At 45.6% G+C, this 12598-nt stretch overlaps 1 protein-coding gene and 1 non-coding gene across 3 annotated transcripts; both read left to right on the top strand.

Moving 5' to 3' along the window:
- Positions 1-399: 399 nt before the first annotated feature.
- LOC100837747 (transcription factor bHLH153) lies at positions 400-4925 on the top strand. 2 transcript variants are annotated; one of them, XM_014895448.2, is made up of 6 exons: positions 400-977; positions 3594-3807; positions 3902-3967; positions 4082-4147; positions 4265-4318; positions 4427-4925. In XM_014895448.2, the coding sequence occupies exons 2-6, from the start codon at positions 3628-3630 to the stop codon at positions 4550-4552; spliced, it is 492 nt and encodes a 163-aa protein (XP_014750934.1). In that variant the 5' UTR covers positions 400-977; positions 3594-3627; the 3' UTR covers positions 4553-4925. The 2 variants fall into 2 exon arrangements, with proteins under 2 accessions (XP_014750934.1, XP_003580037.1); XM_003579989.4 differs by having other exon boundaries at positions 411-978; positions 3598-3807.
- A 5953-nt stretch (positions 4926-10878) lies between these two features.
- Positions 10879-11035, top strand: LOC112269622. Its single transcript, XR_002961515.1, has one exon. It is a non-coding gene; the product is annotated as a U1 spliceosomal RNA (small nuclear RNA).
- Positions 11036-12598: the final 1563 nt, after the last annotated feature.

Genomic DNA, 12598 nt, shown 5'->3' on the forward strand with positions numbered 1-12598 from the left:
GCACGGCACGGCACGGCATGGCACGGCACCGAAAGCAAAGCAAAGCGAGGAGGGGGAACGGATCGCTTCGCGGTTTGCACGGCCCGGCGAGCAAAATAGACAGACCCGTTTGTCCCTGTCCCCGCTCTGCGGGCTTAAAGCATATGGCGTCACCTCCTGAGCCCTGTCCTGCACTGCACACCTCTGAGACCTCTCTCTCCCCTGGGACTGGGCACGTACCGTACGTACGTACATAGCTGGCTGCTGGCTTCCCTCCCCCGTCCTCCTCCTCCTCCTCCTCTCTGCTCTGGATATTAGCTGTCATGGAGACCGATCGATTATTGCGGCCAGAAAAAACCGAAAACAAAAGAAAGGGAGCGGAAAGGGGCACGCACGCAGGAAAGCGAAACAAACAAACCAGAGGCACGATTTCTAGCGCCAGTTCCACATCACCTTCCTCTCTATCCATCCCTCTGCTCTGCTGGGGGTACCTTTCCTTTTGTTATTTTGTTTGCTTGGTGTATTTTTGGGATGTGCAGCTAGCGATTTCACGCGAAGAGGAAATTCCCATTCCCTTTTCATTCTTTCTTCTTCTTCTTCTTCTTCGCATCGTCGCTCTCGGACAGATAGGAGGAGCGTGCCGTGCCGCTGCTATAAAGTATTCCCTTCCTTGTCTTAGAAAAAGAGAGATCTATCTGCAACGCGCGGTGCCGCTAGACACCACCGGCTCTGTGCCTCTGTGAGCAATATATAAATGCTCAGAGGGCCTCCCTGATCCCCAAATGTCCCTCCTTGGCCCCTCCTCCTCCCCTCCTGCATCCTTAAACCCCCCATAAGCCTTCTTCTCCTTTCTCCCTCTCTCTCCGGGAGACAGGAAAAACGCAGTCAGTATAAACAGCGCCGTGCATCTGCCATTGCTGGAGTCGATCGATCAAGGTCCCGGACGCAGATTCATAGCTCCAGCATCGTGGTCTCCCCTTGCTCAAAGTGCCGCCCCAGGTAAGAAAGAAAGGCCCTTTCACTTGTATTTTTCTGTGATCCGGCACCTCGCCACGCATGCAGTTACTAGTAGTATTACAGTTAGCTTGGTTCTCTCTAAGTATCGGTAAACGGAAAACGCTAGCTCTTGCAGCTGATTAACCATAGTGATCGGCCTTTCTGTTTTTCTGGTTTTTTTTTTTGCTTAACTCGGCCATGGCGCCGGCGACCGGCCAGGCGGCCATGGCTTTTCTTTGCCTCTGCACTTTGAGAGGAAGACAGACAGAGAGAGGTTGAGAAGGCGGTGGCGTGTGTGTACACGTAGACGGACGTGTCAGTAGGCGCAGCGGGGGAGAGAGGCTCGGTTGGCGCGCGTACGTCCTTCCTCCCTCTCTACAGCTGGCTCCTGGGTGGCTAGGTAGCTACGTCGACGACCGGATTAATTAGACGTGACCCGACCTATACGTCCTTGATTAAGCGACATCCTGATTAATTTAGGCGCCGGGTACGCGCCTGTAGTATTAATCCCTGCCATCTGGTTAAGGCTGGTTACGTTTAAATGAAAATACGTAAGTACTACTGGTATACTTTACCAACAGTAATCTGTACTAGTTTTTGGAGTATAGTACAGTACTAGTGCTATGGGCTGGGCTATATAGGAACGGAGACATGACTTCGGCTCTGCTTGGAAACCACCTACGGAGTACTAGCTGATTGCCAGGGCGTGCGTTCATGGATGCTAGTTGACAAATTCATCAATCATGGCTTCTGTTACCAACAACGCATCATCAAAGTGAACCAAGCGTCTTGTCCTTTCCTCTTTCCCTGGTTTCCTTCCATGCCTGCCTGCAGCCGCCCTTATCTCAGGTAAACAAAAAGTGTGGCACAAGTATGAACCATATGGTTGCCGGTTCATGCATGCCCAGGTGAAGCCAATGCATGCATGAGGCCCCAGAATTTCCCTCTTGCCAAAAAGTTAAAAGTTAACATGGGAAACGCTTGCGCAAATAAAGTGCAGTGCTACTGGAGTTGCTTTCCTCCATGCCAAATGGATTAGCTAGCTGCTAACTTTGATTCTGCCCAGAGCCCTTTTCTTCCTGTACTTAGTCAATGGACCTGTTGTCCGAATCCCCGGAATGGTGCACAAATGGAAGAAAGCAGGTACATCAATGTCACTTCATAGCATGCTAGCTAGCCTGAATAATATAGCTGGCACCTTGTTGTCTTCCCCAGCCCCAAAGGATGGGACCCCTAACTGCTGGAATGTGATGACAAAGAGTACTATGTGGTTGCTGAATGCTGATCATCACAGGCCAGAGGACATCATGTTGTACTGTAGGATGGTGAGGTTGATCGTTAGCCTATTAACACACCACCCTCTGAACTCTCATAGTATATCCATGTGTGCTAATTATATATTACTAGTATTTTTATTTCCTGATATACGAATCAAATTTGTATCTGAAATTCTAGGACATGATAGATCCATGGTGTGTCGATGCTGTCAAAAAAAAAAATCAGATTTTTTTTTGAAAACTTTCTGGATGGTTTTCCGAAAAGAATGGTCAAACCTTCCTGATCTCTGCACACTGAATGCACACATCCAAATTTTATTAGATATGTCAGGCAGGCAACAAGACCAAAACGTCGACTTACATAGCGTGGCCGTTAATGGCAAGGTGCTAGTACACCTAATATGCCCCATGATTAGATGCAGGACCAGCTTCCATTTTTACACATGGATCAGGAGCCAACAGTTTCTCAATTGGGGCTATTCTAGTAAGGTTGCTTATTGAGTTTGATGAGATATCACACCGTGTATAGTGAATTAGTGAGCACAGTATTCTTCGTATCACAGTGCAGACAGGCATCTGAAACCAGAGGCTAATGATGCCCCTGCAAGCAGGAACTCACACGTTTCTAATTCTTCTAATTCTCATAGATTAGGATCACAACAGATTGTTAATTCGCTTTGACCCAATCTGCTCCGCACATTTTTTAGCTCAACTGGAAGACAGATCTAGCAATCTTGGGATAAGTTAGTACTAGTACTAGCTAGAAGTATAATTTTTCCCTGCCCTCTCTAACTCAATGCAATGGCTTCTAACCATTTATCCTACTTTACAAAGAAGAATCTTCGGATAAGGCCCAACTGGCAGCATTAGGAACAGACAAAGTTGTCAATCGATGAAAAATGGCACGCGGCTGCTTGGGAGAGAGAAAATGGCAGACAAATAGTAGTAAAACAATACTACAGCACTTCAGACCAAACTTTGGAGGGGAAGTATACTTAATCTAGAGATTCCTTTTTTGGGCACTGTTTGGATTAATTTTGTAGAACAAAGTTTCTGGCTTTCTTCCGGGGGAGAAAAAGAATGAAGGGTTCTTGAGTCTCATGATACCTTTGACCTTGTCTTGTCATACCATTCCATTATTGTTACTTGCGAAGTTAGCAGTTGAGTACTAGCCCCATAAAATTAAGTTTGCCTGTCTGAGACCAGCCTTCTGTAATAGGCGAGGGTGATTTCCATGAAACCGACTTCTCAACCAACGAAAACAGCTGTAAAAGTCAGCTTTTACCCCCCGAGACCGAAGGCTATAGCTATAGCTCATACAGAAACGCTTCCTGATTTTCCGCAGGGAAAAAGGGATAGCAGAACAAGGAAGGAGATGATGATGATGACAGAAGTGGCCAATCACAGCAAAAGGGATCACACCGACAGCTACTTCAGTGGGAAGGCCGGCATGGCCACCAGCGGCAGCGGCAGCGGCTCGGAGGAGTTCGGCAGCATGGGGTCAAAGAAGCCGAGGAACAGCAGCCCGAGGAGCGGCGCTCCCATATCCCCCAAGGCAAGACGCTGCTTCCACATTTGATCGGGCTCTTGCCTGCTCATTATCTATTTGTTGTTTTACTCAAGTGATCGTGTGGGGATTAATCGAGCAGGAGAAGAAGGACAAGGTTGGCGAGAGAGTGGCGGCGCTCCAGCAGCTGGTGTCACCATATGGGAAGGTATTCCATTCTGTTTTAGGAGCTCTGCAGAGCAGCTTATGATAGATTTGATCTTCGTTTTTTGTTTTGGTTTCTGCAAAAATGCTGTTCCTGATGACCCTGAAACTTTGGCAGACGGACACGGCTTCCGTTCTTCAGGAGGCCTCCGGCTACATCAAGTTCTTGCACAAGCAGCTGGAGGTGAATTCTTCGTGCTCTCAGTCGCCGCTCTTCTCGTTAATGAAAACTGTAATCTTGCCGTCCATTTAGGCTTTTCATTCTACTGATCGCACGAAATGCGCGGATTCCTTCCTGCAGACTCTTAGCTCCCCGTACATGCGCGCTCCTCCGGCGCCCGGTGCTGCGCCTGAGGTGAGCTTTTAACTGTTCTGAACTTTCCTGAAAAACACTGAGCATGGCAAACTCTGACAGAAATATGAGACATTGCTCATGAGTTTTCGCCATGGTTGATTTGGGCAGGATCCCGAGCACTACAGCCTGCGGAACCGCGGGTTGTGCCTGGTGCCGGTGGACCAGACGCTGCAGCTGACGCAAGACAACGGGGCCGACCTCTGGGCGCCGGCCAACACCGCCAGGCGCAGGTGAAGAAGCGAAGCCAAGCTCAAGTCCGTCCGGCACAGATCGATCGACCAAAGAGCCGGCGGTGGCCGGATTTTGGTCGCCTTATTAGAGTTCCACCAGGCGCGCGTGGCTGACCACCCAATTCAATCTCCCTAACACAAAATCGTTTTCTCTGAACCTGAACCCGCTCTGCTGCCTTTGGCGCCTGCAGTATGTCTTTCTTTCTGTCTGTAATCGTATATAGCGAGACGACGCGGTGCTGCTCGATCTCCGTGGGATGTGTCTGTAACTATGTGGGTTATTAACATAGTAGCGACCTGCTGCTGACCTGCTGTCGACGGCTAAACAAAACCAGCAGTTTCAGACCTTGAAGAGTGCCAATATGCAGTGCAGTGCATTTGTGTGTGCTCCTCTGCGTTTCCGTCGGTGCAATCTTCAGGTACGCTAAAAGAGACTGAACTTGCAGCAAATCGCACAGCATGCAGGTAGCCTAGATGCTTTTTGAGGGGCGAGAGGTTTCCAAATCGTGCCGAAAGCCGATCGACCTGTCAGGTTCAAACCACCGGATATCGGTCTCTGACAATGATTTAATCTAATCTTCTAATATCTAATCTAACTAAAGTGGCAGAAATTCTACGGTCTAGATTTTGCAAAAGTTATGGCACCAGAACGCATGCAAACCTGATCGCTATGGAAACCATCCCAGAATGTATCCTAATTTTTGGCCTAATTCTTCTTCTGATGATTGATTCAACCTCTGATAAAAAAGACAGATCTTGGTTCTATTTCATCTCTTCAACAAGTTTAGTAATAAACATAACGGCCATATTGTTCCGATGGAGAGAAGAACATATAATTAGCTTTTCGGGAAATTTCCAAATGAACAATTTCAACGAAATCTTTCAATTTCTCATTTTATTATGTTCAACTTTATATATTCCTCTATCCGTAGAGTACATTGAATGTACAGAAATGGCTATAATAGAGTTTCTGTTATTCGTATTAACAGCTACTTTAGGGGGAATGTTTTATGTGGTGCTAACGATTTAATAACTATCTTTGTATTAATGTGAGTCTGATCCAAAACTAAAAACACAACCGACCAATACATAATGTCCTCGCAAATCCATTCTCGATTGGAACATTATTTAGAGAGCAATATGACACACAATTTGGTTTGCTCAAAAATCAATCAGAGCAATTTGACTCAAGTATGAAAGCATCTCTATCTCTATCTCTATCTCTATATCTATCTCTATTACTTATAAAGGCACCAACATGTTCATTCCAAGGTCTACCCCACTTAACGAACACAGAGTAATAATAGACCCACAATCAGACTCACTAAACACAGATTACTCTCTAACCGTGTGTGCTTAGTGATTAGGTATTGTGGCTGAAATTTCACCCGTAGGAGAATCTTTTAGCCTTCCGAAACGTTTTTTCTAGCCCCGCGTCGCACTCCCTAGCCGCGAACGCCTCCTCCTCCTCCTCCTTCCCTTCCCCTGTGGGCGCCGCCGCCTGAGCAGGCTCGGAGACTAGCCGCCTGCTGCCCCCCGCGGCCTAAAATGCGCCGCCGCAGAAACCTTCTTCAGCTGGCCTCGCCCGCCCCCACCCCACTCCCACCCCGACTCTGCCCTCCCTCTCGATTGCGCCGTGGCCCTCCGCCCCCTTCTTGATTGCGAGGTGGTACTCCACGGAGACGATGGCGGCGCCCCTCGCGCGTGAGAAGCAGCGGCATATACGCCTCTTATTCCTTTCTGCCCGCCGGCGACCTCTCCTCATCCCGGAATTGAAGAAAAATAGTTTTGTGGATTTGTTGCTCATGGTGTCCTTCGCGGAAGGGACGGCGGTGCTGCACTGTTGGTAAGGATCCGATTGTTGCAGCCTGCAGGAGCTAGCGATGCAGCCAAGGAGCATCGGACTAAGTCCTGCCTCGGTGGTCCTCAAGTCCTGGCGCCCTCACGCACCCCCTGCCGCTGCCCTCACGCCCCAATCGTGTTGTTGTAATAGGCGGCAGCCAAGGAGCATCGGACTACCGCTCGTCAGTCCAAGGTGAGCTATGACCATCTGACTAATTCAAATTACTGATTGCTGCGTTGATTTCATCGGGGCAATAGACATAACATGAGATTGAAATATTGTTCCCTAAGAATCTTTTGAATCTGTAGTGCAAGGCGACTTAGTGTCATAGACCTTTTGACGTTCTTACAGCAATTTTAGTGGATCAGTCCCCATCTTGTCTAATAGAAAGTGAAGTGTTTATCGTACTGACGTTGAGAGAGAAAACCAAATCCAGGGGATACTACCTGAAAATTTAAGAGAGGATGTAATGTCCAAACAATATATTTGAATGGAAAATCAAATTGAAGGTAGACTACCTGTATCATTCTCAAATTAAATCTGTTCAGCCAAGCATTTGGATCATCAACATTTTCTTTAAAGAAAGAGGCAATTATCTGAATATAAGCACCTAAGTGATAGGATTGAACGCATATTAGAACACTATGGTCTATGGATCAATGAGGCACCGTTCATCTAGATTCGTAAAGACAACCCACTGTCCCAGTATTAGAATATAGGTCAAAATAATATGCTCAGAGTTAAAGCTCCATATATAAGTAAGATTAAGGTCTCTGCCTCTCGGGAGCAAATTTACACATACAGTATCTCAAGAGACTAGTCATCATACAAGTATGGGTAACCTAGGAATTTTCAGCACATGTTCATAATGTATTTTTCTGATAATCATTATCGAGTTAAATAACGTATTTAGTCCAGCCCTTACAGCAACACGCCCTTCCACCGCCGCCCCAAGCTGATGCCGCTGAGTTGCTCACAGACATCGTAGTAAGAGACTGCTCCCTGTTTTTCGGGTGTCTCTGTTGGAGTTGCATGGATGATTAAAAATAGAATAATTTGGTATAATTAATATGTAGGCCTGATGATTAGATAGACATCACAATCGGAAATCGATTTTATTGACAACATCTTCAAATTGTTCATGACAGCTTATTGACATTTCTCTGTGGATTATTTAGGCTTTGCAAAAGTGGCAGCACATTTTTATGCAGCTCAATTCGTTCAAATGTTGTGTTCATACGATTATCTGAAAACCAATAACAATATTCCTTTGATACGAGGGCTGCTTTAGAGAAATGGTCTGTCAAGTACAATGTCGACTTGGTATTTGCAGGGCAAGTTCATGCTTAGAGATGGCCGGGTAAGTTCTTCTTGACCACATGCTCCTTTATGAACAAATTGCTGGATTTTGTCTGTAATTTAAATCTGATCTTTGAGAGGCGATTCAGCTGAAATTATTCAAGTCTGTTGCTTCCTGTCTTAAGAGTGCTGAATATGTTAATTTCTCATCGACACCTTTCTATATGAATGAACTACTTGCAGTATTTTATATTTAATAATGTCAACTACAACAAAGCACCGTGAATAATATCCAGTGCAAGACAAATCTGCTCCTGTATATGCAAGTGTTGGTGACTGAGGCAACCAGGAAGGTCTTACCTCAAGGCAAGATTACTATTGATAAGATGTGTTTTCTTGCATCGTACTGTGCGATGCTTGCTTGTTGGTCAGATTCCTAATGTTGCAGATACACTTTGTTTATTCTCATTCTCATTTGCTCCGAGCTGCTCCAGAGCGACCTAGATGCTTGGCCAGGGTGCTCTATGCCAATGTCTTCCATGGCACATGCTTAGAGCCCCGCCTCAAGGACTCCAGGAGAATGAGCTATGTGCCCTATCTGGAGGCTCAAGGAGAATGAGCTATGTAGAGTTTTTTTTGAAAGCAATGTGACATTCTCTTGTATGCAACTAGAACATTCTTTCAAATGTTGTGTTCATACGATTATCTGAAAACCAATAACAATATTCCTTTGATATGAGGGCTGCTTTAGAGTTGGACACTGATAAGGGGTGGCCCGATCTTCTCAGAGAGCAACGTGGATAACTTGTTTGATTCTACAAATCTTCCGGCTATTCACCTGTCGCCGCACGACGAACTTGCAACCCAATGGAAATTCGCAACACCACACACTTGCGCAGTAGTCCGCCGACCACAAGCGGTTTCGCAATCTTCCAATTCCCAGCGGAACGACAGATTACGCTCGAACTTTCAGTAAATAACAAACACCCTATCGAAACGAATATGGTGTATATGATTCCAGATGAATGCTTCTCGCAATCAACAAGAGTCTCGAAAATAGGTAAAACGTGGTCTAACCCTAACCCTAGGCGTACCCCTTGTATATATATGCGAGGGGCAGCCAAACACACAAACGGACTCAGACTCAAACTAGGTTCGACGTAGGACTTGGCTTAAATTAGGACTCGCAGGTCCGGACGCCCCTTAGACGTCGGACTCGTCGTAGGCTGTCCTGGTGTGCTTCATACTCGTACTTAACTTGTGGTGGGCAGATCATTATTGTCGTTGGCTGCCCCTTGCTCACAAGTTGCTCTTCTAGCATTTTGTATCCTCCATCTTCATTTGTGGTGCGCCTGCCTCCCTCTCCTCCCTCACGCATATCTTGATGTTGGATAACAACACTTGATGATCCTCGCACGTGGCCTCCTCTCCTCCACGCTCCACGGTTGCCTCAGCCTCAAACCTGATCACACAAAGATACAAAGACTTAGCCAGTATAAAATTCTCATCAATATAAACATTAGGTGCAGTTAGGAGTGAGTTCACCTGTTGTTCTAATAACTTGGCACGTGCTCGTGTAATTGGTCCAATGTGTAGATCATTGGGTTTATCTTGAACAACAAGGTCTATTAGGCAAAGATGACAAAGGACTAGGGATGCCCTCATCATCCTCCCCCTCTTCAAAAGGCGTCGACCTCGACGCTCCAAGGTCTTCTCCATCATATGGTGTCAAATCAGCAACGTTGAACGAATTACTCACGCCAAACTTATCGGTTGGAAGATCTATCTTGTAAGCATTATCATTGATCTTGGCAAGCACCTTGTATGGTCCATCTCCTCGTGGCAGCAACTTTGACTTACGTTGTTCAGGAAATCTATCTTTGCAAAAATGAACCCATACCAGATCGCCGGGCTGAAAAAGCACTTCTTTTCGCTTTGTATTGACACGTGCAACATTGTACTTGCCCTTCTTCTCTATTGCTTCTTTAGTCTTCTCATGTATCTTCCGAACAAAATCAGCACGCTTGGACGCCTCCATATTCACACGCTCTTGACTTGGAAGTGGCAGCAAATCAAGTGGCGTAATGGGTTTAAAACCATATACCACCTCAAACGGACAAAGCTGCGTTGTTGAATGTATCGCCCTGTTATATGCAAATTTCACATGCGGCAAACACTCCTCCCATGCACGCAGGTTCTTCTTGATCATTGATCGCAGCAACGTTGAATGTGTGCGATTCACCACCTCCGTTTGGCCATCGGTTTGGGGATGACGAGTAGTGCTGAACAACAACTTCGCTCCTAGCTTCCCCCAAAGCGTCTTCCAAAAGTAGCTCATGAACTTCACGTCACGATCAGAAACAATCGTCCTTGGTACTCCATGCAATCTCACGATGTCCCTGAAAAACAGATTAGCAATATGTGACGCATCGTCGCTCTTGTGGCAGGAGATAAAATGCGCCATCTTAGAAAAACGATCCACTACTACAAATATAGAATCATGTCCTCTCCTGGTCCTAGGCAATCCCAACACAAAATCCATGCTAATATCTTCCCATGGAACACTAGGGGCAGGAAGAGGGGTATACAAACCGTGAGGCTTCAGCTTGGACTTAGCCTTAGGACAAGTAATACACCTTTTGACAAACATGTCCACATCACGCCTCATCTTTGGCCAATAAAAATTCTCATTAACCATAAGCAAAGTCTTTTCACGTCCAAAGTGACCCATCAAGCTTGTCAAAATTTGGATGTATCTAGATATGACTTAGTGTATAGATGCATTCAAATTTGGTCAAACTTGAGACATTCTTTGTTGGACGGAGGGAGTAGAAAAATTAAATTTAAAAAACACGCATTGTGGAGACGTGCGTTGCACGTACAAGCTCACTAGTACACCTCTAATCCCATAATGAGCCCATTATAGTCAGCCACTAGCCCATTACCAACAGGCGGGCTCTCAAGTAGAGTGTGAACCTACCCCGCGCTTTGCGGGACATAAGAAACACATGTCCATCTGCCGTTCCATATTGAGCCGGCCCAATAAAGTCATTATTAAATCTTGAAAAAATAGACTCCAGCCGGGATACATTACTCGGGAGGAATTAGTCCCACATCGAAAGTTTGCGTCTTAGGGTAACCGGCAAGACGCATCTAAATGAGCAAGGTTGGAAAGCCGTGAAATTCACATATATACTGGACGGGGGCTATGGGTGATCATGAAGACCTGTGCTCTGGACAACGGCTCGCAGCACTTGGTGAGAGTGTTGGTCTACCATCTCCCCAATGGGAGAGAGGACGTCACAAATTTTGGTAGAGGGGGTCCGGCAATGGGGCCACTGCCAAGTTTAAATCAACTTTTGAAATATTATGTGTGTGTGTGTGTGTGTGTGTATTACATTAATTTGTTTGTAGTTTGTACTAGAAGAAGGATGGAATTGAAGCAATAGCATCCTACTGATGCTAAAAAAGAGGCAACATTTTCTCCTTGGGCGAATATTGATGTCTTGTTATCCATCTTACAAGCGGAGCAAAAATTGCACGATGTTCGCATAAGTATAATGTTGAGACCAATTCCAAATGGCTGTCAAAATGACCCTATTTTTAATTTTCTTTTGCAAAAGGAAGGTGAGTTTGATCGCGCCACTTTACTTTGCACTTTGATGATACGGACAATACGGACAACCCTATGTCACTAGCATGTGGGGTCTTTGTCCACCTGTCAGTGACACATAGGACAAGGAAAAGAATATCTCAACTAATGTTATTCCCTAGTTTTTTTTAAGGGATTCCCTAGTTAGAAGTGTCGAGTAGCTTCTAACATTTTTTTTTGTAAGGGATTCCCTAACGTTTTCATCTCCACAACCCAGAGAGACCCATATACCAGCAGCAGGCTGCGCAGCCATGAAAGGAACCAAGGATGGATGAGAAAGGAACCAAGGATGGATGAGACTGAAACATAGTAGCAGTAGTAATACCTAGGAAATGTTGCAGCATTTTCTCTGTTGTCTTATGGGTGTCCATCTTTTGGCCAGCAAATTATCTCTTCTGATGTAGTGATGTGCATGTTCCTGGACCGGCACAGATAGTCTGCGAAGGAGACGGACCAAAAACCGAGTACTCTGCAGCAATAAATGAGTAATGCAGCTGGACCAAATAGTTGTATACGGTCCAGGTACGTGAAAAGAAGTATAAAGGCTGCAGGGAGGATGATTTTTTCTATTGCATTTTTAATGGCTAACCACGTGGTGGCTGGAGGGAGGAGGATGGTTAATGACTGCTGTAAAAAAAGAAGGATGGTTCGACGACTGAATGGGAGAGCCCTAGGAAACGGGAGCTGAATCAAATTTCCGTAGCCTTAGAGGACACAAAGCAACACACTTTACATAACACGTAGCTTACGAGCAGTCTTTTATTTATATGAAAAGACTGTAGGGCTAACTCCTAAAGCATAATTGTGAGCAGGGACGGAGACGGGATGTGCTTATGAGGGGGCAGAAAATGAATATGAAAGATTGGAGGGAGCGATTAAGCATAGACCCTAATATTTTTGTAAGTTTTACTCTTCGTCCCTGGTAGATTCTGTGACGCCTAGTTCCACATCTCGTTTGCCACCCTTGATGACCATTACCGTGATGAAACCATGCCAAATATGCCGATCCCACGATCGCTGGTTTTGATGGAAGTCCAATTAAAACAACATTTATGCGAAAACTCGGTGGAACTGTTATAGAAGTTTCAAAAACATCTGAGATAATCCTCCTGCACTGACGTTCTATAAACATGCAAAACTAAAAATTCAAACACAAGTGCATTTGGAGCCTGGAAATAAAAAAGATCAGAAGGCAATAGCGAATTAGCGATCTTACTGTTCCAATCATTTCTTTCTTTCTTCTTGTTCAAATGTTA

Source organism: Brachypodium distachyon, chromosome 5 (assembly GCF_000005505.3).
Source record: "Brachypodium distachyon strain Bd21 chromosome 5, Brachypodium_distachyon_v3.0, whole genome shotgun sequence".
NCBI lineage: Eukaryota > Viridiplantae > Streptophyta > Magnoliopsida > Poales > Poaceae > Brachypodium > Brachypodium distachyon.

Bases quoted from the DNA above. Each gene is read 5' to 3' on its own strand.
- LOC100837747 (XM_014895448.2), top strand. From the start codon at position 3,628: ATGATGATGATGACAGAAGTGGCCAATCACAGCAAAAGGGATCACACC. The intron at 3,808-3,901 runs GCAAGACGCTGC...TTAATCGAGCAG, and splicing joins GCGCTCCCATATCCCCCAAG to GAGAAGAAGGACAAGGTTGG. The intron at 4,319-4,426 runs GTGAGCTTTTAA...TGATTTGGGCAG, and splicing joins CGCCCGGTGCTGCGCCTGAG to GATCCCGAGCACTACAGCCT.